Source organism: Bubalus bubalis, chromosome 7, assembly GCF_019923935.1.
Source record: "Bubalus bubalis isolate 160015118507 breed Murrah chromosome 7, NDDB_SH_1, whole genome shotgun sequence".
NCBI lineage: Eukaryota > Metazoa > Chordata > Mammalia > Artiodactyla > Bovidae > Bubalus > Bubalus bubalis.
The window spans coordinates 19,208,264-19,232,184 of record NC_059163.1 but is presented as its reverse complement, the minus strand read 5'-3'; the positions used below and the strand labels follow the sequence as shown (position 1 = coordinate 19,232,184).

The following is a 23,921-nucleotide window of genomic DNA, read 5'->3' as shown; positions in this document are numbered from 1 at the left end:
TACCCACCGGGAGAGAGGTGCAAAGGCCGAATATTTACATTCTTCGCCGGGGGATTCTTCTTCCTTCCACTCCTAGTTTCCGCTACACCTTAGGCCCCGGCAGCCTCCTTGGCAGTATTTTCGATCAGCCCTCTGAATTCAGTTTTTCTTGCCCTCCCTGCTTTTCCAGCTTGAAATAACACCCGAAAGAGACTGCTGTGAGATTTTTGGTCTCATTCAGTGACGACCTGGAAATCCCAGGGAGCCTGATTTTCTCATCTACCACACAGTCTCAACATCCCTTCTGCGGCTTATTCTTAAAAACAGATCAGGTTTGTAAAAGGCGTGAACCGCAATGAAGTCAATACCCCTCCAAGGTTGTTCGAAGGAGGGCCAGCCAGACGGCGGTGCGGGGACTGAATTCCCCGGCAGCGCGCGTCCGCGGGGTGAAGCCAGCGCGGGCCTGGCGTTCTTCTGTGGTTTTCGTGCCTTAAGTGGGGGGGGAGGGGGGGGGGGTGAAAGGAGAGGGGAGCTGTGGTCGGAATTTTGCCCCAGGAAGGGAGCTACCCTGGGCGGAAGGATTTCTGTGCGGCGGCAGAGCTAGGTGAGAGGTCGAAAAAAGCTTTCCCCTCCGGGGATGAGCTAGGTGTCTCCCTAGCGGCTCAGCAGAGGAGGGAGGGCATGGGGGGCGGGGGGAGGAGGAGGTGTGGGAGACCGGGAAGCCGACGGACCGAGGCGTTTCTCTCCATTGCGGCCCCCTGCCTTCAAAGCCCAGCCGAGAGGTCGTTTTATACCCAAATAGGACCTTCTCTAGCGTCCCGGACCTATCGGTAGTCCATTCTGGGCATGAGAAAAGGCTACCGTTTTGCAGATGAAAATTCTGCCCCCAAAGGGACCTCCGCTGAGAGTGCTGGGAGGCGGGGCGGCGAAGGCGGGAGGCCGCCCGGGGAGGCTGCGGCGCTTTCCGCGTGGATCCCGTCTGGAGGCTCCCCGTTGGGTGGCGGAGGAGGTGGGGCCAGGGCAGGGCGCAGAAATAGGGACTCCCGGCGTCCGCGCGCAGCCCGCCGGCGGTGCAGTCCTCGGCCGGGCGCCAGGTCCGCGGCGGTGCGGTGCCGTGTGCCTCGGTATCCTAGCCCGGGAGGGCCTCCGTGAGTCACCGCTTGAGTACTCGCAATCGCCACCCAGCGGAAATCAGACCCGGGGTGGAGCCGGTTCTCCGCCGCGCTCGCGTGTCTTCGCGCTTGCTCCAGGTCTGCGCTGCAGGCGACGGCTTCGGTGGGGGGCCTGGGCCTCCGGCGCAGAGGGAGTTAATCGGCCGCGGCTAGGAGGAGCCCGAAGAGGAAGGAAGGAAATTGCTGTCCTTCTGAAAGTTTTTTTTTTTTTTTTTTTTTTTCCTTCCTCTCTTCTTTTTCCCCCGCAGAGGTGAGTGCCGGGAGACGGCGGCGTTGACTCCTGGGAGCCGGGCTCCGCGCTGCTGCTCCCGGAGTTGCCTTCGGACTACCTGGAGACAGGGACGGCCATCGCACTCGGACCTCCTCCGTGGACCCCGTCGGGGTGCCCCGAGCCATGGATGGCGCGGAGCTGGCCGGGCAGATCCTTTACACCTGGCTGACTCTGGTGCTCGGCCTCATACTCCTGCCTTCGGCCTTTGGGGTGTCTTTGGGCATCTCTGAGATCTACATGAAGATCCTGGTGAAAACTTTAGAGGTGAGTCCGTGGAGGGATGCTGCGCCCCCTCCTCGGAGGGCTTTGGAGGGGGGAAACCCGGGGCGATGGGGAACAAGGTTAGAGCTGAGAGCCGAGGAGACGCCAGGAGACCAGGAGGAAGGTCAGTTGTCTGGAAGGAGGTGCGTTTTAGTTTATCCTCGGCCGTATCCCGGCTTCTCCCGCAGAGTTGGAGGGATCCTGAGACCATTGGACCACCTTGTTGCTGTGGTTGGAGGTAGAAAGACCCCCACTCCCTGCTATTATGATGATGCTTTTTACTCATCTCAATAATGCGACCGCCTTTTCTATCACCGGTATTTCTTTATGTTCTTTAAGCGAGGCAGCCGCCACCTCATTCTCCTTAGTTTTTATAACCTCAGGTTTCAGAGGTCCTTCTGTGGACTAAGATTTCCCGTCCAGAAAGGCATCAAGTTTATGCCCAAGATAAGAATGGATGGTAGAAAGAAATCTGATTATATTTTAGGAGTCATGGAAATTTAATCTAACCAATGGCACTTGACACGTCATTGAAAATCTATGTTTTCTTTGACTTCAGCTCTCCCTACCCTCCTGTTTCCAGATTTTGCAAAGAAAGGTGTTAGATGGGAGAGGCCCTGATGGAACAACTGTAACTTGCCCGTCATACAGGGTTTTATTAAGTCACCGAGGGTTCCCTGTGGACTCTCATCAGATGTAGGGAGAGCAAAAGTTATCCCCCCTTTACAGGTAAGGACACTGAAACTCTGAGAAGTTCAGTGGTTTGCCTGAATCAAACAGTGGAGACAGGGGTCTAACTGAAGTGAGGGCCTGTAGCCTAAAGGTTAATAGTGCAGACTCTGGTTACAGATTTGCTTTGACTTGGTACCAAAATCCCAGCACTGCTTCTCAACAGCGGACTCACCTACTTCTTATGCTTCATGTTCCTTATCTATAAAATAGTAACAATAAGAACTACTTCCATAGGGTTGTCAAGTGAGTTGAGTGAGTTAAAATATGTCAAGCACTTCAGATTGGTATCTGGACATGTTAGGTGCTGTGTAATGTTTGCTGCTATTAAAAGAATAATATTATTGGGACTTGCCTGGTGGTCCAGTGGTTAAGATTACATGCTTCCACTGCAGAAGACACGGGTTCTATCCCTGAGGATCTTACATGCCTTGTTTCTCTAGCTGCTACAGAAGCTTCTAATGTGCCTACGTGCCTGCTCAGTGGTGTCCAACTCTTTGTGACCCCGTGGACTGTAGCCTGCCAGGCTCCTCTGTACGTGTGGTTTCCCAGGCAAGAATACTGAGTGGGTTGCCATTTCCTCCTCCAGGGGATCTTCCCGACCTAGGGATCAAACCCCAGTCTTCTGTGTCTCCTGCATTGGCAGGTGGATTCTTTACAGTACCTTCTTACATGGGTTCTCATTCTTCTGCCCTTATTCTCTGTCTGCCCAGGGCTTGGCTTTATTTGCTCTTCTCCCTCAGCCAGGAGAGTGGCTTTCAGATACACATCTCTAATCTTTTATCTCCTACCTGGAGATTACCTGTTGATCACCAACCAGCTGCTGCTGCTGCTAAGTCGCTTCAGTTGTGTCGATCTCTCTGCGATCCCATAGACGGCAGCCCACCAGGCTCCGCCGTTCCTCGGATTCTCCAGGCGAGAACACTGGAGGGGGTTGCCATTTCCTTCTCCAATGCATGAAAGTGAAAGGTGAAAGTGAAGTCGCTCAATCGTGTCCAACTCTTAGTGACCCCATGGACTGCAGCCCACCAGGCTCCTCAGTCCATGGGATTGTCCAGGCAAGAGTACTAGAGTGGGGTGCCATTGCCTTTTCCCCACCCACCAGCTAATCTGCAAATCTTTGCTACCTACTCATGTTTTATCTCACATTTTTGTTGTACCTTATGGTTGATTTTCTGTCTAGTCTTTATGTTATATTTGACTGTTCATCAGCCCTCATGTTTTAAAAGTTCTGTTGTTTCTACTTGGGAGATATTTCAGTCTCGAACCTTCCTTCTTGATGTCACACTTTGGACATGGTCACAAATGAATGGTCACAAATAAATTTTTAGAGATGTGAATTTCACATGGTCACAAATAAATTTTTAGAGATGTGAATTTCCTAGCTGCCTCTTGCCTTAGATCATCTCCCTGTAGCAGATGATTATTTTCAGCTGGTGTTCACTCTTAGAACTCTGAAATGACTGAACTGTTCTCCCACATAGTAATATCTTTTGGAATTGATACTGCAAGTGAGAATAGAGTAAATTGCACACTCTATTTTCCAGGTGCCGACTCTTGAATGCTTGTGTAAGTCAGCTACAGCTAAAGAGACGTCAAGGAGACTGGCCTGCTAGTCCCTGTAGCATGTGTGAGTGCTTGCATGCTCAGTATTATCTGACTCTTTGTGACCTCATAGACTGTAGCCTGCCAGACTCCTCTGTCCATGGGATTTTTCAAGCAAGAATACTGGAGTGGGTTGTTGTTTCCTCCTCCAGGGGATCTTCCCGACCCAGGGATTGAACACGATTCTTGGATTCTTTATACCACTGAGTCACTGGGGAAGCCCTCTAGTTGCTGTTAGCTTGGCAAATAACTTCTACACTTTGAAAAGATATCTCCAGTCCAGGATCTGACTTTCAGTGTGGCAGGGCCTCAAGTTTTAATTTTTGTCCATCTAGATTTGAAGAGATTTTTAGAGATGTACTCCTTGTTAGTAAAACTCTCAGGAATGCCAGTTTTCTTTTTCTGCATTTGCGCTGGGTCTTTCTTGCAGCTGCTGGATCTTCGTTAGAGTAGGTGGGCTCTTCTTCCGTTGCAGCATAGGTTTCTCTTATTGTGGAGTATGGGCCCTAGTGTGCGCCAGTTCAGTAGTTGCGGTGCACAGGCTTAGAATTAATTTAATTTTAAATTAATTGAGAATTAGTTAAGTTCTCAATTAATTTAGAGTTAATTAAATTCTTAATTCCCCAACTGACCAGGGATCAAACCTGAAGCCCCTGCATTGGATGGTGAATTTTAACCACCAGACCACCAGGGGAGTCCCACCAGATTTCTAATTTTAGTGGAAGATAGACCAACTAGCTTGGAAACCAGGTAGATGGCAGCATAAGGAACCATCCTCTTTGCTAAGACCAAAGTTTATTAGGTCAGACAGATGCTTGGCATATATGTAGTTAGAATGGGGATTCATTTTGTGAGCCGCCTCTGATTTGGTGGTAGCTGCCCAGATTTCCTGTGTTTGGGAACAGCTGGGCGCCTCAGGGAAGAGCTATGATCCAGTGGCGAGGTCTGCTTTGGGCACAGGAGAGGGAGATGGTAACCCGGGGCTTTGTACCCTCCAACCAGAACAGCAATGTTGGAAGTTGACAGTGTTGCTCAGTTGTGTCTAGCTCTTTGTGATCCCATGGACTGTAGCCTGCTAAGTTCCTCTATCCGTGGAATTCCCCAGGCAAGAACACTGGAGTGGGTAGCCATTCCCTTCTCCAGGGGATCTTCCTGACCTAGATTTTGAACCCCGGTCTCCTACATTACAGGTAGATCCTTTACTGTCTGAGCCATCAGTGAAGCCCAGGACTGTATTTGGTGTTTGAAAGACATTTGTTAGGCAGAGTTTGGTATAGTGGATTGTTTTTCTGCCAACTATGGGAATAATTCCCTTAAAGAATGTGCTGGTTGTTTAATATTAAAACATTTTTATATTTGGACAAATACCCTACTCTTTGTTAAAGTCCATTCAAGGTCCAGATCTTTTGTTACTCATTATTCCTAAGTATATTCTCAACTGACTCGGTGGTTTCTTTCTTTTACTTTCCAGTTCCAAGAATATATGGCTTCCCAGGTGGCCCTGTGGTAAAGAATCTGTCTGCCAATGCAGGAGACTTGAGAAGCTTGGGTTCATTTCTTCTGTTAGGAAGGTCCCCTGGAGTAGAAAATGGCAACCCACTCCAGTATTCTTGCCTGGAAAATTCCATGGAGAGAGGAGCCTGGCTGGCTGTATATGTAGTTCTTGGGGTCCCAAAGAGTTGAACATAGCAACTGAGTGCACACACAGCCCCAAGAATATTGTTTGGACTCTTAAAAAAGTATATTTATTTAATTTAATTAATTTTTAAAAATATTTATTTGGCTTTGAGGGGTCTTAGCTGTGGCATGTGAGATCTTTGGGTTTTGTTGCAGCATGTGGGATCTTTTATTAATAGTTGCGGCAGGTGAAGTCTTAGTTGCTGCATGTGGGTTGTAGTTCCCCAACTAGGGATTGAACCTGGGCCCCCTGCATTGGGAGCTCGGGGTCTTAGCCACTGGACCACCAGGGAAATCCCTCTTTGGACTCTTTAATTAGAATTGGATATTTCTCAGGTTTCCTTGGTTACAGTTTACATACCATTTTAAAAGGTTGTTTAGTTTTATACATTGTGTGTTTACTCTGATAAGTTTTTTTGACAATGGGTAGCTTTTTTGTGACCATAAACTCAAAAAAATTCTGGAAGTTGCAGTATGAGGGGGTAATCTTCTGAATAGCTGACTATGAAAACGACTAGTTGTCAAATAACTCAGCCAGCTGAGGACTCTTCTTAGCTCTCCAGTTCAGGTAATAATTATTTATTAAGTACCTGCTGAATGCTGCCTTCTGCATTGCTGAATATCTTTATGTGTATTCATAAGTCCTTGATATGGCAAGCTACTTGAAAAACAGGGCTTGAATTCTTACCATAGAGTAAGTGAGTGATCCTCTAAACCAGTGATTTTCTTCACTTCTGTTTCTTTTTTGGTAGTTATTTATTTATTTATATATTTGGCTGTGCCAGGGCTTAGTTGTGGCATGCAAACTCCCAGGCCCCCTCTATTGGGAGCACAGAGTCAGCCGTTGGACCACCAGAGAAGTCCCTCTAAACCAGTGATTTTCTAGGGGTATCTAGTAATTTTTAGGAAGTAGATGTGTCAATATTATGACTTTATATTGGAGAAAGTTGTTTTATGAGTGCAAACTATGAAAAGTAAAACTTCTGACTGAGGGAATGCATAGTCCATGTGCTTGGTAGGGTGTATTAATATATATTTAAATCTCTGGAAGAGAATATGAGTTTTTTATGTTTATCAAACAGGAGCATGGATTAAAGGTTGAATTATGCTATTCTCAACCAGGAAGGGTTAATGATGCTTGTTATTCATTGGTCTAAGGACTGTTATTTGTTGGCCTGAAGTTCACAATTAGAGGGAAATAAAGAATGGAAAGAGAATATAGGATTAATGGAGAAAAAGATACAGGGGAGTGATACATAAATTGCTGAATCTAACCAGATATTGCAAGCAATAGATAGATAAAAATAAATGTTAATGGACTTAATTTTCCCCTCAACTTTTGGAGAATAATTTGGACACATGAACAGCTGCCTCCAAATTTCTGGCGTTGTAACCTTGGGCAGGTCATTCAACATCTCCACCTTAGTTTCTTCCTGTGTATTTAAGAATGTAGCTCACAGAGTTATTGTGCAGATTGAATGAGGAGAAGTGAATGAAAGCCCTTAATATACACTAGGTGCTCAAATCTTAGTGGAGTTTGGGTTGGAACCCTCTTTGGTTGTATGTGTGTGTGTGTGTTTGCTCCTATGTAGCCAAGAATTAATCTACCTTCAGATCTGATGGGTCAGCACACACATATTCAGAGCAGACTACTCCTGACTTGTATTTTAGTTACTATTCTTTCCCTTACCGTCTCCTCCATTCACCGGTTATTTTTCTGTCTTTTAAAAAAGGCAGGTCAATAATTTTCAGATGGTTAACACTTCTGTTGTTATAACACTCAGGTATCACCCCTGGTGTTAGAAATACAGTAAATCTTTTAGAGGGCCATGACTGTTTATGACAGAATGTGCTTAGTTGCTCAGTTGTGTCTGACTCTTTGTGACCCCACGGACTGTGGCTCGCCAGGCTCCTCAGTCCATAGGATTTTCCAAGCAAGAATAGTGGAGTGGGTTGCCATGCCCTTCTCCAGGGGATCTTTCCTACCCAGGGATCCAATCGCGGCTCCTGTGTCTCTTGCATTGCAGGCGGATTCTTTACCTGCTGAGCCATTAAGTCATAATAAAAGATAACTACCAAAGCAATGTGCTTCTTAGTTAACTTCATTCCACAACACCTCTCTGGGATAGGGTGTGTTATTCCCACTGATAGACTGAGGAGAGAAGGTTCAGAGAGGTGAGTTGACTGGACAGTGGCATACAGCTGTCAGTGGTGGAATCAGCATTTATCTTGAATCTAGAGCCTAAGTTCTTATTCTGCCAAGAGACCCTTTTATTTTGCTACAGTTGATGGCCAGCCATTGAGTAGGGCTAACCTTTTGTAAGTGAAGCCGCTCAGTCGGGTCTGACTCTTTGCGATCCCATGGACTGTAGCCTACCAAGTTTCTCCATCCATGGGATTTTCCAGGCAAGAGTACTGGAGTTGGTTGCTATTTGCTTCTCCAGGGGATCTTCCCAACCCAGGGATGGAACCCAGGTCTCTTGAATTGCAGGCAGACACTTTACCCTCTGAGCTACAATTTTGTACATTTTTCCTTTTTCCTTTCCCTCTCCCTCTCCTTAGTTAATTCTTATGTGTCTTTTTAGCATGGAAACCGGAAGTTGAATTGTCTAGCTGACAGTGTCACGTTTTTGCAAACTTTTGGCCCAAATTTGAAAAATTAGGCTTACCCATTTCTTTACTGTGAATTGTGGACAGCTACTTATTTTCTTTCAAGAGGATTTTGAAATTAAGTGAAATGACAACCTGATGGAAAGTTGTCAGGACTTCCCTGGTGGTCCAGTGGCTAAGACTGCTCCCAATGCAGGGGGCTAGGTTTGACCCCTGGTCAGAGGACTAGATTCCATGTGCCACAACTAAGACCAGACACCGCTAAATAAATAAATAATCATTAAAAGCAAAAGCAAAAAACGTGCTGTCTTGAACACAGTAACTGTGTTTTGGAGGACAGACTTTGGAGCTAGCATTTCAGGAGAGGGTCTTTGTTCTAAACCTCGGGTGATGACAGACATGGAGTTCTTTGGAGCACATCATGCTATTGCAGCAAAGTACACATATTAGTTTGTTGCCATAGCAGAATCCCATAAACTCGGTAGCTTAAACCGTGGAAATTTATTCCCTCACAGTTCTGGAAGCTAGAAGCCCAAGATCAAGGTGTCAGCAGATTTGATTTCTTCTGAGGCCTCTCTCCTTGGCTTGTAGATGGTGCCGTCTTGTAGGCAGTGACCTGGATGGTCTGTCTTGTGTATACGTGTCCCTAGTTCTTCCTGTTCGTATGAGGATACCAGTCATACTGGATTAGGACTTCACCCTAAGGGCTTCTTTTTAACTTAGTCACCTCTTTAAAGACTCAGTTTTCAAATACAGCCATGTTTTGAGGTACTGGGGGTTAGGGCTTTAACACATGAATTTGTACAGCTCAGCTCATAACAGCCATGCGATACCGATATTTTCCATCCTGTCAGCATGAACTGATTGTCCTAGTCTAAAGGTAATTCCCACTTATATAATACTCAAAAGCACATGCCCACATTAAAAAAAAAAAAAAGAGCTCCAAGATAAGGATGAATGTTTATTTACAAAATTTTATCTTAATCATATCTTTAGTCTACTTTACAACCAATGATAGGTACCAAGACTGTAAAGTGAAAAACTCTTCCCCAGTGGCTCAGTGGTAAAGAATCTGCCTGTAGTGCAGGAGACGTTGGAGACGTGGGTTCGATCTCCGGGTTGGGAAGAACCCTGGAGGAGGGCATGGCAACCTACTCTAGGATTCTTGCCTGGGAAGTCCCATGGACAGAGAAGCTTGACGGGCTACAGTCTATGAGGTCACAAAGCATTGGACATTGCGTGTGGTCACAAAGCACACACACACACACGGAAATAAACCTTCACCTCTACTGAGACAAGATGGGAGGCATAAAAGTCCAGAATTTGAGAATTCCTGCCTGGGATCAGCAAGGGGGAGAAAAGGACGCAACCAAATTAAGACTCTGAGCCTGTTATCATTTGTGACTTGCCACTTGAAGCCGGGAAGATTAGGCATCTATTTATAGGCTGTTTTCTAGGCACAAATGGCATGTTCCTGCTTTGCTGTTTGGGGTGTGGTGCAGGGGTCCTGATCCAGTCAGGTTATGCCCTACTTCTTGACCCTCATGTACATGTTTTGGGTTATTTATTCTCTAGCACTTATTTTCTTATTTATTTTAAAAAAAACCCTTTTATCTTTCTGCTTAATCCCTTCAAGCCCTGCAATAACTGAAGTGTGTTTTTTCATTTGTTTGTATTTTGGAAGGGGATTGTGCTGGGTGTTTGTTGAGGTGCACAGGGTTCTCTTGTTGCCGGTGGGCTCAGCAGTTGCAGTGCTCGAGCTCTCTAGTTGTGGCACGCAGGCATAGTTACCCTGCAGCATGTGGGATCTTAGTTCCCCAACCAGGGGTTGAACTCAAGTCTCCTGCACTGGAAGGCGAACTCTTAACCACTGGACGACCAGGAAAGTCCCAGTAACTGAGTCCCGATAACTTTTGCCTTGACATGCCTAATAAATCCTGTCTTTTTGCCCCTTCAAAGGTGCTGAACTCTTAATTGTAATTATTACAGTGACCTTTACTTCTTTTGCTCTTTTTCCTGCCTCCCCGAGTCAGTTTAGGCACTGTTAGCTTCTAGAATTGTAATCATCTGGATGATATTTTAATTGATCCTTTCTCAACTGAAGGTGGTAGCCATTGGCTTTTCTGGAGTGCTGTCGTAAGAGTTCACTTGCTGCTCTTGAACTGTGATGTTAATGGTAGATGATTGGGGAAATATATAAAAAAAGTATAAAGAAGAAAAGAGCAAATCACACCTTGCTATATTTCTGGGAGTTAATTTTTTCTGTTCTCAAATTCTCTCAAAACTGGTTCCTCTTAATCATAATATTTTCTTTATCTTAGTAGGTAAGTGACCTCATGGGCAGATTTTTTTTTTAACTTTTGTTTCTTTGTTGTTTTAAAAAATTTTTATTGGTGTATAGTTGCTTTACAAGGTGTTAGTTTCAAATGTATAGCATGGTGAATCAGTTATACATATATATATATATCTTTTTTTTTCACTTTTTTTAGATTCTTTTCCCAAAATAGGCCATTTACAGAGTATTGAGTAGAGTTCCCTGTGCTATACAGTAGGTCCTTGTTAGTTATTTATTTTATGTATATGTCAACACCAATCTCCTTAGTGATTTCATGGATTCCTTTCCAGCTTTCCAAGTCTCACAATAGTCCTTCTGCAAGCTTCTGTCTGATATAGGCAGTTAGGCATCTTTGAGAATGTCTCATCCTTGAATGCCTAATTTGTTATGAAAATAATATTCTTTGTGTCCTGTGTTTATGTCTTTACATGTATTAATCTCATTTAATCCTCAAGGCAACCTTATGGGATAGGAACTATTATCCTCATTTAACAGATGAGGAAATTGAGGCTGAGAGGAATTAGTTTTATACCCAGAGTTGATGCTCTTGTCCTTCATACTTTCTGACCTTTTCAAGGAGTAATTTTTTGGATACCAGGTGTGTGTGAGAGTTTTAATAAGGTAAACATGATCTTTTCCTCATTTTTATTTGGGAATTATTGGTAACTAATATAAGAGTATACCTGGGACTTGGAATGCTATTATATCAGAGATTCAGTGGGGTATCTCTTCAATTCGGATAGCATGAGGGCTTAATGATTAATTTCATGTTATTTAAGCATGGTTTAAATATGTTGCATCCTGTCTGTGGCACATTTTACATTCATAACTTCTTGTTTTTTGAACAGTGGGCCACATTACGAATTCAAACAGGAGTTGCAAAGCAATCAGACCTTAAAAACTCAGCTTCTGTCGGTAAGTCTCCCTTTTCATTATGATGGTTAAAATATCCAAATTGGGTAGATATGTGTCTACCCAACTTGAACTTGAAATATACCCCAAATAGTGCATTTTATGGGCCTTGGATTGTTCATAATTCTGTCCTTTATGCAAAACAGCAGCTTTCTGAGTTCTGGATGACTTTTCACTGTAGTCATACCATGCTGGTTCATCTATGTGTTCTTACAGGGTATTTCTAGAGGTATGCATTTAAAAGTGGGTGCCCATGGTATTTAAATGGTCTTAAGAAAAAAAGAAGGGGGCTAAATGGACCACCTGGGGTTAAGTTAAACCTATGTTGAGATTTCATTAGCACCTTATTCTAACTTTGGTTCTTAAAGTATGTTCCTTAAAATATTATTTCCTGCTAAAAACCAATTAGTAATTAATGAAAAAAAAAACAAAAAACAACCTCCCTTGTGATATAAGCTTGGGAGTCACCACATGCTACTAATAATGTCTAGTAATAAAGGCTCAGAAAATTTGGTAGTAAAGACCCTCCCTTAGTTTTTGTTAGAAGTGAATTACCAAATCAACCGAGCTGACTAGTCCCTGCTTCTGTTTGTGTGTTTTTCCTTTGTCCCCAAAACCCCTTTCATGTGAGTTAAGAACTTTAAGAATTTTTTAAGACACAGGGTTCATAGGGGAATAGAATTCTGTGGAAGCGATGGCAATGAAATTAGGAAGAAATAAACCCTTGATTTAATTAAAAGAATTAGGCTGTATGTGTTTTCCAAAAATAATGTATAGAAACAATATTGTGCCCATCTGATTTAGGGTTCAACATGGTCAAAATGTCAAATACTTCACTAGATGGGATGGAATTGGTCTTCAATTCCATGGAATTTGTCTTCTGAAGGCTTGTCTAAGGAATTGTAGATGGAATTACACTAGATGGAATTTGTCTTCTGAAGGCTTGTCTAAGGAATTGTAGAAATTATAGTACATTTTGGAAATAAAGAATTTGAAGGAACATATCTGTGCATTTTTGTATAATTAGATTGCTGTGTTCTAATGATTGAAGCAACTAGTGAGCTTTGCGTTGTCTATGTAAACACCAAAGGATTAGCACTGATAACATTTTTACCAAGATTGGGTATTTCCGGCTATACTTGATCCTCTTTTTATTGCCGGATACCCTCTCTGATAGTGACTAAACGGCACTAAACTTTTTTTTCTGGGTTCTCTTTATATGTGTGTCCTGTGATTTAAGGAGAGAAGAAACTTTATTGCTGATTTTTTGTTGCACTCGATGAGACTTTGGGCTGTTGTTGACCTTGGATGAAATTCTCTGGGACCTATAGATTGGGGTGGCGGCGGCCAGTATCTTGGGCCATGAATTTACAAGAGCACAAAGTGTTTCAATTTGGTAGTTAAGAGGATTAAAGTCACTAGGTAAGGGTGCAGCATTGTTTTAGTTTTGTAAAAATTGTTTGTTTTTGGCTGTGTCAGGCCTTAGTTGCAGCACTTAGGCCTCTCTAGTTGAGGCACAGGGGCTTAGTTGCCCCAAGGCATGTGAGGTCTTAGTTCCTGGGCTAGGTGTCCAACCTGAGTGCCCTGCGTTGGAAGGCAGATTTTCAACCCCTGGGCCACCAGGGAACTCTCTGTTTTAGTTTTTTCAGCCTAATGGGAATGAATATTTCCACTTGGATTTATTTATTTTTGTCACGCTCTTTTCTTTTCTGTCTTTGGTCTTTGCCTTTTCCTGGGTACCTCCAGGAGACAGTGGAAGTGAGCAGGAGGGGAAAATACACATCACAGTGGTTGGGAGTCATCTGTTGATTCTTTTGATGTCATCAAACACTTTTGATGTCTACAAAATTTGTCCTGTTTCCTTCAGAGTGGCTGTTCTTCCTTTTCAGCCTGTGCAGTTGGGAATTGACTATTGCAGAGACCAAGCATCTGTTGCCAGTGAGGCTGACAATGGATCCATAGGTGATTAAGACACGGTTCCTGTGGGGAGACGGGCATCCGACAGCCCATTGCAATAAATGCTAAAGTAGCTGCATAAGCAGAGGATGATATGAGGTCTCATGTAGGCTCTGCCATGTGCTGCTTTCATCTCTGGTAATCCCACAACTGTGCTTGGTATGCCCCTCTCCTCCTGACTTATGTCTTGTTTGGGTCACCCGGTGGCAGGGTGTGTCCCCTGTGGATACATTCTGATGCCTGGAGTCAGCCGGGAGGTAGTGTTGCAGTCCTAGACAGAGGCAGAGGGTGATGAAACCTTGAGCACGTATGTGTCTGGCTGGTGCAATCTCCTGCCTTCGGAACATCCTGCCTCTGTCCCGCGGCCAACTAGAGCACAAGTCAGGGTTGAGGCGGGCAGAGTTTAGGCAAGGGTCACTGGCAGGCCACGGGCCGGGGGTGTGGGTATGATTTTGAGATGTCCGAATGATGTAGTGCTGATGAAAGGTTTGGGGAACCGAGAGGAAGAGATGAGCTAAACAGGGATGAGAGTTATGTTTATTTTCTGCATCCAAAAATTCTCTCTGCCGCTCTTACTTGGTGAAACACATTTTTGGAAACACTTTTCAAATCTCCCTCTCCAGTTAAACCCCTCTTGTACTGTATTGGGTTGGCCAAAAAAGTTCTTTCGGGTTTTCTGTACCGGCTTATGGAAAAACACAAATGAACTTTTTGGCCACCCCAATATTTTTTCTGTGCCTTTATTGAATAAGCTGATTGAAAGCTGAACTTTGAGAAGTGTTATCTTTGTGCTTAAATACTTCATTGCCGTCCTTGACTGTACTCTACCATGACTTTTATTAAAACGCTGTCTTAACTCATTGAGCTTTAAATATAATCATGAAGAGGCTCTTTAAGAAGCTCTGTCATTGTACATTCCTCTTCTAAGTTAGGGTTAGTGTTAAAACAGTGGTGAATATAACTTTTCTCCTCCCTTCAAGTAACTGTGTTATAAAGGAAGCATTCATCTTAAGTGGAGAGTATAGAGTTGCCCTCTAACCTGGTTTTTCTTCCCTGAGAGCTGATGTGCTAGAAGGTAAAATAAGAGTCTTGGTTTCTTTGCATCAGCTGTGCTCTAGCCAGAGGACAAATGCATCTCCTTGGAACCCTGGAATGTGGTTTTTAACAACTTTTATTTTACTTTGTTATAAATAGTGGAAGGGACCTTTGGACTATAAGAAGCCACTTGCCTCTTTCTTTGGGTATCTGATTTCCAGGATTTAGGCTGCCAGACTTGAAGGAGTCAGTAACTGTGATTGTCATTAAAATGAATGTCATTAATTATATCATTTTCACGACTCAAGGTAAATTCCGCTGTAATCGCCTTATGGTGCTAGGACACCGTGATGATTACCAACTGAATGTTGACAGGCAGGAATTAAGGACCTGCAGTTGCCCTTACCTGGGGAGTGAGTCACAAACAATGCACGTAGAGGCTGCGGCTCACACCTGCTGGCGTTCCCTGGTACGTGTTGCTGGCCTTGTTCCGTGGTGCATGTTGCTGGCCTGACTCAGCATTATTGTCAGTGGGGAAACACACTTGCCTCCTCTGGCCCTCCACCTTGCTCTGTTCCAGCAAGGATTTGGGGCCACATGCTGCTGCTGCTGCATCGCTTCAGTTGTGTCCGACTCTGTGCGACCCCATGGACTGCAGCCTACCAGGCTCCTCCATCCATGGGATTTTCCAGGCAAGAGTATTGGAGTGGGGTGCCATTGCCTTCTCCGTGGGGCCACGTGGCTTACCGTTAATTAAGCCCCTGGGCTAAATTTTTCTTCTCTCCTACATCTCTTGCCCCTCAGCACCCCGACTCCACCTCTCCCTTCTCCCAAACATACACAAAGGACAAAATGCTGTGGCGAAGCTTCTGATGTACCCGTTCAAGGAGAATTCAGCCCCACTAATGTCTCCCACTAATTTCATTCACATTTGGAATTCTTTTGTGAGAATTGACTAACCATGTTGATACCAGTACAACATTATTATTAGTAGTAGTAGTTGTTGTTGCTGTTTGATTGCTCAGTTGTGTCCAACTCTATGTGACCCCGTGGACTGTAACCCACCAGACTCCTCTATCCATAGGATTTCCCAGGCAAGAATACTGGAGTGGGTTGCCATTTTCTTCTCCAGGGGATCTTCCTGACCCAGGGTTTGAACCCGGGTCTCCTGCCTGGCAGGTGGATTCTTTACCACTGAGCCACCTGGGAAGCCCTGTAATTCCATTTATATAAATCGACCAGGAGAGATGAATCCATAGACACAGAATACAGTTAGGGGCTGGGGTAGAGGGGTAAGGAGTGACTGTTTCACGGGTTCAAGTCTCCCTTGGTGGGAATGAAAATGTTCTGGAACCAGATAGAGGGGCAGCTGTACACTGTGAATGAGCTAAATACCACTGAATTAGATACTTGAAAATAGTGAATTTGGTGTTAGATGAATTTCACCTCAATTTTTGTTTTCTTCTTGCCATACCACAAGGCACGTGGGATTCTTTACCGCTGAGCTATAATGACAACTTAGTTTAGCGACACTTTGGAGGACAGTTTGGCAGTTTGTAACAAAGTTGAAGACCTACTTATTACCCGTTAACTCCTCAATTCCTGTGGTATCAAACCTATCCAAACTCAGCACGTATGTGTTAGGAGACATGTTATGAGTGCAAGGAAACATGGAAATGTGGAGATGACCCAGTTACTCCTGAGGAGGGAAGATTATGTAAGCTGCTTTATTTATACTGTACAGCAATCAAAATGAACTAATTGGATTTACATGAAGAAAACAAAATAGACAAATCTCAACGTTGAGAGAAAATAAATATACAGTATAATAATATTCATTTGAAATTGAGTACCTTAAACAGATATAAGGTTTAAGTACCTTAAACTATATATTTATGTAGATGTATGTCAATTAGTTAAATGAACAGGGTGACAATATACAGCCTTGACGTACTCCTTTTCCTATTTGGAACCAGTCTGTTGTTCCATGTCCACTTCTAACTGTTGCTTCCTGACCTGCATACAAATTTCACAAGAGGCAGATCAGGTGGTCTGGTATTCCCATCTCTTTCAGATTTTCCACAGTTTATTGTGATCCACACAGTCAAAGGCTTTGGCATAGTCAAGAAAGCAGAAATAGATGTTTTTCTGGAGCTCTCTTGCTTTTTCCATGATCCAGCGGATGTTGGCAATTTGATCTCTGGTTCCTCTGCCTTTTCTAAAACCAGCTTGAACATCAGGAAGTTCACGGTTCACATATTGCTGAGGCCTGGCTTGGAGAATTTTGAGCATTACTTTACTAGCATGTGAGATGAGTGCAATTGTGAAACACAAGCTGGAGTCAAGATTTCCGGGAGAAATATCAATAACCTCAGATATGCAGATGACACCACCCTTATGGCACAAAGTGAAGAGGAACTAAAAAGCCTCTTGATGAAAGTGAAAGTGGAGAGTGAAAAAGTTGGCTTAAAGCTCAACATTCAGAAAATGAAGATCATGGCATCTGGTCCCACCACTTCATGGGAAATAGATGGGGAAACAGTGGAAACAGTGTCAGACTTTATTTTTCTGGGCTCCAAAATCACTACAGATGGTGACCGCAGCCATGAAATTAAAAGACGCTTACTCCTTGGAAGGAAAGTTATGACCAACCTAGATAGCATATTCAAAAGCAGAGACATTACTTTGCCAACAAAGGTTCGTCTGGTCAGGGCTATGGTTTTTCCTGTGGTTAAGTATGGATGTGAGAGTTGGACTGTGAAGAAGGCTGAGCGCAGAAGAATTGATGCTTTTGAACTGTGGTGTTGGAGAAGACTCTTGAGAGTCCCTTGGACTGCAAGGAGATCCAACCAGTCCATTCTGAAGGAGATCAGCTCTGGGATTTCTTTGGAAGGAATGATGCTAAAGCTGAAACTCCAGTACTTTGGCCACCTCATGCGAAGTGTTGACTCATTGGAAAAGACTCTGATGCTGGGAGGGATTGGGGGCAGGAGGAGAAGGGGACGACAGAGGATGAGATGGCTGGATGGAATCACTGACTCGATGGACGTGAGTCTGGGTGAACTCCGGGAGTTTGTGATGGACAGGGAGGCCTGGCGTGCTGCGATTCATGGTGTCACAAAGAGTCGGATACGACTGAGCCACTGATCTGATCTCATCTGATGTGATGTCAATTAGTATGAAGGAGCCTGGTGGGCTATATACAGTCCATGGGGTCGCAAAGAGTTGGACACGACTGATGAGAGATTGGTCTTATGTCGATTAGTAATAAAATACTTACATAAGTGATACGTCAGCTAGAAGGAAGGTCAGGTGGAGAGGTGGGCTTTAACTGTACCTATGATTTTTTCTTTAAAAAATAACTGAAGCGGATAGGCCAGTGGGTTTCTTTTTTTTGTTGAACTCGTGTGTTTTGGTTAAACTTGTATTTTAAACATAAATGTTAAGAAAACCAATCAAATAAGTTATTAATATCAATAATCATTCAGCTAGAGTCTGTAGTCTGATGAATGGAACTAGTTTTATGTGAATAGAAAACAGACACTTATCTCAGGGGTGTGACTGATGGATTCAGGCTCCAAAATTCATCTCTAGTCAGTATGCCCAGTGCCGGGAATTTAAACTTAAACCTGTGGAACTGAGTTAGAGCTGAGTTTCACAACCTTAGTACTACTGACATTTTGTTGTTCAGTTGCTTCGTTGTGTCCGACTCTTTGTGACCCCATGGACTACTGCCCACCAGGCTCCTCTGTCCATGGGATTCTCCAGGCAAGAGTACTGGAGTGGGGTGCCATTTCCTCTTCCAGGGGATCTTCCCGACCCAGGAATCGAACCATGGTCTCCTGCATTGTGGGCAGATGCTTTACCAACTGAGCCATCAGGGAAGCCCCAAATGAAGGCTCTGACCTCTCTGAAGCTGAATCATTCTTTGTTACAGGGAGCGGGTCCTGCATAGGGTTCCGGGTCTCTACTCATTAGGTGACAGTAACACATTGTTAATGTGACAACCCAGATATTGCCCACTGTCCCCTGGGGGCAAAATCCTCCCCTTTCTCCCCCACCCCGCCTTCCACTTCTCTTAGGGAATAATACGTTAATCTATTGGTACCCACTCTCATTGGAATAATTTATTTATTTTTCTAACCAGTAGCACCTCAAAGGAGCAGAACTTGATTTCTCCAGTTTATGGCAACTGGTATGGGGGGAGATGGTATGCGAGGTAAGGCATGAAAACCACAGGGTTAGCGGGGTCACTGGATGGTGGGAGAGGAGGCGGCAGGTTCTTCAAGGAAAGGGAGAGGCGAGTGGAGGGAATCTTCCTTCAAAGTTTACCTCGTCATCCGATGAAAATAGACTTCCTCTTTTAGAGGAATCTTTACTCTCTTACCTCTGAACGCAGATGACTGTGCATGTTATTCTGGCCAACAGTGAGTAAGCGGGATGGAGTGGTTTTGGCAGGAAAGAGAAGACAGGACGTCAGAGCAGACTAATGGTCTTAACTGTGCGGTGAGGGATGGGTGGGAAAAGAGCAATTTGATCCTTACATCACAGAGAGGAAGGCTCCTAGCCTAAGAAACCAGTTTTTCCAGTATGTTTTAGCCCATAAAACATACTCTATTATTTTTCAAGATTGTTTTTCTTTTCATGTAGCTGTAACAAAGTGGATGACTTGCCCTGTGCCCTGTCCCTATTTTCTGTGAAATTAGGTTTTTTTTAAAATTTATTTTTTAAAAATTATTTTTTAAATGAAGGATACTTGCTTTACAGAATTTTCTTGTTTTCTGTCAAACATCAATAAGAATCAGCCATTAAAAAAAAAAAAAGTACCTAATCTAAGCAGATTTTTAATCTAATGGCAACCCACTCCAGTTTCCTTGCCTGGGAAATTCCATGGACAGAGGAGCCTGGCGGGCTGCAGTCCATGGAATCATAGAGTTGGACTGTGTTTTCCGGGTGGCTCAGTGGTAAAGAATCTGCCAATGCAGGAGACACAGGTTTGACACAAGGGATCTTCCCTGGGTTGGAATGATCCCCTGGTGAAGGAAGTGGCAACCCATTCCAGTGTTCTTGCCTGGGAAATCCCATGGACAGAAGTACCTGGCAGGCTGTAGTCCACAGGGTCAGAAAATAGTCAGAAACAACTTAGTGACTAAACAACCACAAATCCTCAGCTGTTGGAAGTCTCGTTGGTGATTTCGCTCTCTTTATCCCAATTCCCTCAGTTGTTTAGAAGAGGGGATCTGCATTTCAGAATTATGAGATTTGAAAAAGCTGGGTGTAAACGAAGACTCAAGGACTCTTTGAGAGGGAAAAGAATGTAGGATCAGATGATAAAGACAGTCAACTCAAGAGCACGTCTCCTGTTTATTTAGAGTTCTCTTTACTGCTGGGAGGGGTGGACATCTCACTGGGGACTCATCAAATTTAAAATGCAGCTTGTTATTTTAGAAGCATTCCTAAAACCAGCCTCCCCACCCGCCACACCCCTTCTGGCCACCCTACACCACAGAGAAAACCCTGATCAAAACGCCAAAGCTTTTCCATTCTGTTTCTGCCTTATAGGTGAGAACCTATCAATAATAATGATAATTTTTGTTAAACACTGACTCCATTGTGCAAACTTTATTTACATTGCTTATGTCAAGATAATGTCTTGTTAGGGCTTCCCATGTGGCTCAGTGGTAAAAAGAACCCACTTTGCAAGGCAGAAGACGTGGAATCGATCCCTGGGTCGGGAAGATCCCCTGGAGAAGGAAATGGCAACCCACTCTAGTATTCTTGCTTGGATAATCCCATGGACAGAAGAGCCTGGCGGGCTACAGTCCATGAGGTCTCAAAAGAGTCAGACACGACTTAGCAACTAAACAACAACATTGTCTTAATCCTCATTTTATGGATGAGAAAATTGTAGATGAAGAAGTTCAAGTAACTTGCTTCAGATCAAGTCACTAGTCAAAGGCAGCCTGGAAAGGAATCTCAATTTGTCTTTCCTACTCAAAACCCCTTGCCACCACTCCCTACCTAATCCATGCCTTCCTTACCAGCCTGTCTGGTCAATGACTTCTGATTCTCCCTTTGAAGGTTGAGGTGACTCTTGCACAAATGGAAACTCCTCTGCTGGGTGTTGGCTTTGTCACATCCTAGGAAACTCATAACATTTCAATCTCAAGACATCAACAGAGATTTTAAAGAAATGACTCTTTTCAGACTATTCAACATTATGATCAAAGCTACTGTACATAAATGCCAAACCCTAATACTGACATTTTAATTGAATTAATGGTTCATTTGATGATGAAGTTTTATGGACACTTTAGTGTTGTGGAATTTGTTGTTTAATCTGATTAGTTATGTCCAAAGCAATGAATAATGTGTGTCAGTCAAAATATAAGTCGACAGTGTATTGAATAAGATGTTAAAATGTTAGTTGTTAAAATGAAACTATGCCTGTTATTCCAAATGCCTGTTGGTTTCTCTGCAGTGTCAGTTGACAACTGATTACAGTGTCCATACTTCTACTCCATTGATGCCTTGAAATGGGTATAAATACATAATTCATTCCATGATTATATATCTGGGGCTAAAATCCTCCCATTTTATAATCAGTATTGGCTATTTTGTACGTTTCTGAACTACTGAGGGATATAATGATGGGAATCATGGTAGGTTTTCTCATCCATGTTTCTCAAGAGCTGCAAGTACATTTCCAGTACTTCTGGCTTACTGCTTTTAGTCTTGATAACCGAGACACTAATAGAAAATTACTCACAATGAAAAGGGCAAATTACTCTATCATAGATATATGAACCATGTAGAAATCAGGAAAATAGAACATTTATTTCAGCAGAACTTTTGCTTCTATCTTATTCCCAAATAACAGGGTCAACAAATGCATTCTGTTGGGTTGGCAGAAAGTTCATTTGGGTTTTTCCATACACTGTTACAGAAAAACCCAAATGAACTTTTTGGCCAGTCCAGGACCACGTTCATCTTCCTGTGACCCTGGAGACATCACTAAGTGATGATGTCTTTGTCACCACTCAGCCGTCTTTATGGTCCAACTCTCACATCTGTATATGACTACTTGAAAAACTGTAGCTTTGACTATATGGACCTTTGTCGGCAAAATGATGCCTCTGCTCTTTAATACACTGTCTAGGTTTGTCATAGCTTTTCTTCCAAGGAGCAAGCATCTTCTAATTTCGTGGCTATGGTTACCATCTGCAGTAATTTTGGAGCCCCAGAAAAGAAAATCTGTCACTGTGTCCACTTTTTTCCCATCTGGGTAGTAGCTATTTTTTTCTTCTCCTGGATGACCCAGTGGCACTGGATTGCATTCTGAACACTGCTGTACTCTTCTTGTACTGTTCTGTATTTGGGTCCTGTATCTCCTCAAATAGAACTAACTTACGTGGATGGACCTGCAAACACGTGTTCCTGTTTGAAAGTTCGCAAGTTGAAAGTTATGTAGGGGACTTACTGTACTTTGGAGACAGTGCAAATACATAGCAAATGACACCTTTCTTCAAGTTCTAAGAGAAAAGATTGTTATGGATGGTGGTTTCAGATATCCCTTTGTAACCAGTGGTCTCTTGGTTTAAGCAAAATGGAAATTGATAATGAATTCCAGAGACCATCCCTTGAAAGGAAGAAAGAAAGGAGATTAAGATTGGATACACAGCGCAAATGTTGGCTGTGTGTGATTTATAGCGTGCACCCGCTTGGTAGACTATATAAAGTACTCCAAGTCTTTGTAGAGGCTTGGTGTTGTTGATTTTTTCCCCTAAGTGTGGTAAACTTTTTGTTTATTAAGTTGGTATCTGTTAGTGTTTCATGCAAACTTGAATCCCCTTCCTTCCTCTTCCTGCTTCTGCCACAGTATTTGCACAGATATACTTGAATAAACGAATGTCCCCATTTTCAGTGACTCGCATGTTCACACAGTGAGTTTTTTTGCCAGTCAGTGGCAACCCACATGACCCTCTGCAACAGTTACTGAGTGTGTGACACCAGCAGGCATTGTGAAATCCCAGTACGGCAGTTCTCAGCTTAGCCTCTGATGCCCCTCTCAACGAGCCTGTGCCCAAGATCGCTAATTAGTAGGGAAGCTTGCGTCTCAGAGTACCTGTGCAAGAGAAAAACAGGCATTTTTTAATCAACAAAAAGAGCCGACATCCTTTTCTTTTTTTTTTTAAAGGCAGGACATTGCTTTGCCATTTCACCCTCATCTTTTTTTTTTTTTTAAATTATTATTTATTTGTGGTTGTGCTGGGTCTTTGTTGCTGTGCGTCAGCTTGCTTTAGTTGTGATGATGACAGGGGGCTACTCTCTAGTTGCGGTACGTGGGCTTCTGATTGTGGTGGCTTCTTCCTTTGTGGAGCACGGGCTCTAGGCACATCAGCTTCAGTAGCTGCGACTCATGGGCTCTAGAATGCAGGCTTGTTAGTTATGGCGCATGGGCTTAGTTGCAGCATGTGGGATCTTCCCGGATCAGGGATCAAACTTGTGTCCCCTGCATTGGCAGGAGGATTCTTAACCACTGAACCGCCAGGGAAGTCCCCATCCTCATCTTCACAGGGCAAGCCATCCGCTGTGTCTTTTAGTATAAGCCTGATTTAGTTGTAGTAAAAGCCTGATTTAAATACTGAAGTTGAAATTGTAATACTTTGGACACCTGATGCGAAGAATTGACTCATTGGAAAAGACTCTGATGCTGGGAAAGATTGAAGGCAGGAAGAGAAGGGGATGACAGAGGATGAGATGGTTGGATGGCGTTACTGACTCGATGGACATGAGTTTGAGCAAGCTCCGGGAGTTGGTGAAGGACAGGGAGGCCTGGCAGTGCTGCAGTCTATGGGGTCAGAAAGAGTCAGACATGACTGAATGACTGAACTGAACTACTGAACTGATTTATATTTAGAAACTTACAAGTGATATTTTGTAAGTTTGATGAAATATAGTATTTCCCCTCCTTGTCTTTGCAGATTATCAGTTAAAACAACGCCTGCATCATATAATGAGTGGGGTTGGTGGTTTATGGGCTCAAGGAAAATGAAAAGGGGAAAATGGAGTTCCGCTGATGTGAAGAATTTTGAGTTATTTTGGGAAAAAAGAGTATCAGGTGGAAGAAATTGTAAGCAAAGACAGAAGTGTAGGAGAGTCTAAAAGGTATTAGGGGCCCTAAGAACTAGGGGCCTAGCCTGGCTGGAGCTAGGATGAGGGAAGATGAGTTGGAGGTGGAAAGAATCGAGATTGGGTTTCAGTTCTGAAAGATCTTGAATGCCAGGCCAGGGGATTATTTAATTAAATTCAGAACAAATCTGGTAGCTTTGTGGAAGTGGGGCTAGACAGGAAGAGGGTGGGGGAAGTGGAGAAAGGA

The 23,921-nt window shown here is 43.7% G+C and overlaps 1 protein-coding gene across 2 annotated transcripts in view; it reads left to right on the top strand.

Moving 5' to 3' along the window:
• The first annotated feature begins 486 nt into the window (after window positions 1-486).
• The window catches only part of GPAT3 (glycerol-3-phosphate acyltransferase 3), a 70,086-nt gene continuing 46,651 nt past the window's right edge, over window positions 487-23,921 (top strand). Inside the window, exons 1-3 of one of the 2 annotated variants that reach the window (XM_044945702.2) lie at window positions 487-583; window positions 1,400-1,686; window positions 11,488-11,554. In XM_044945702.2, coding sequence (XP_044801637.1) covers window positions 1,546-1,686; window positions 11,488-11,554 — 208 coding nt within the window. In that variant the 5' untranslated portion in view covers window positions 487-583; window positions 1,400-1,545. Of the gene's footprint in view, window positions 584-973; window positions 1,230-1,399; window positions 1,687-11,487; window positions 11,555-23,921 lie in introns of those variants that run through there. The other variant, XM_006072418.4, reaches the window with a different exon arrangement.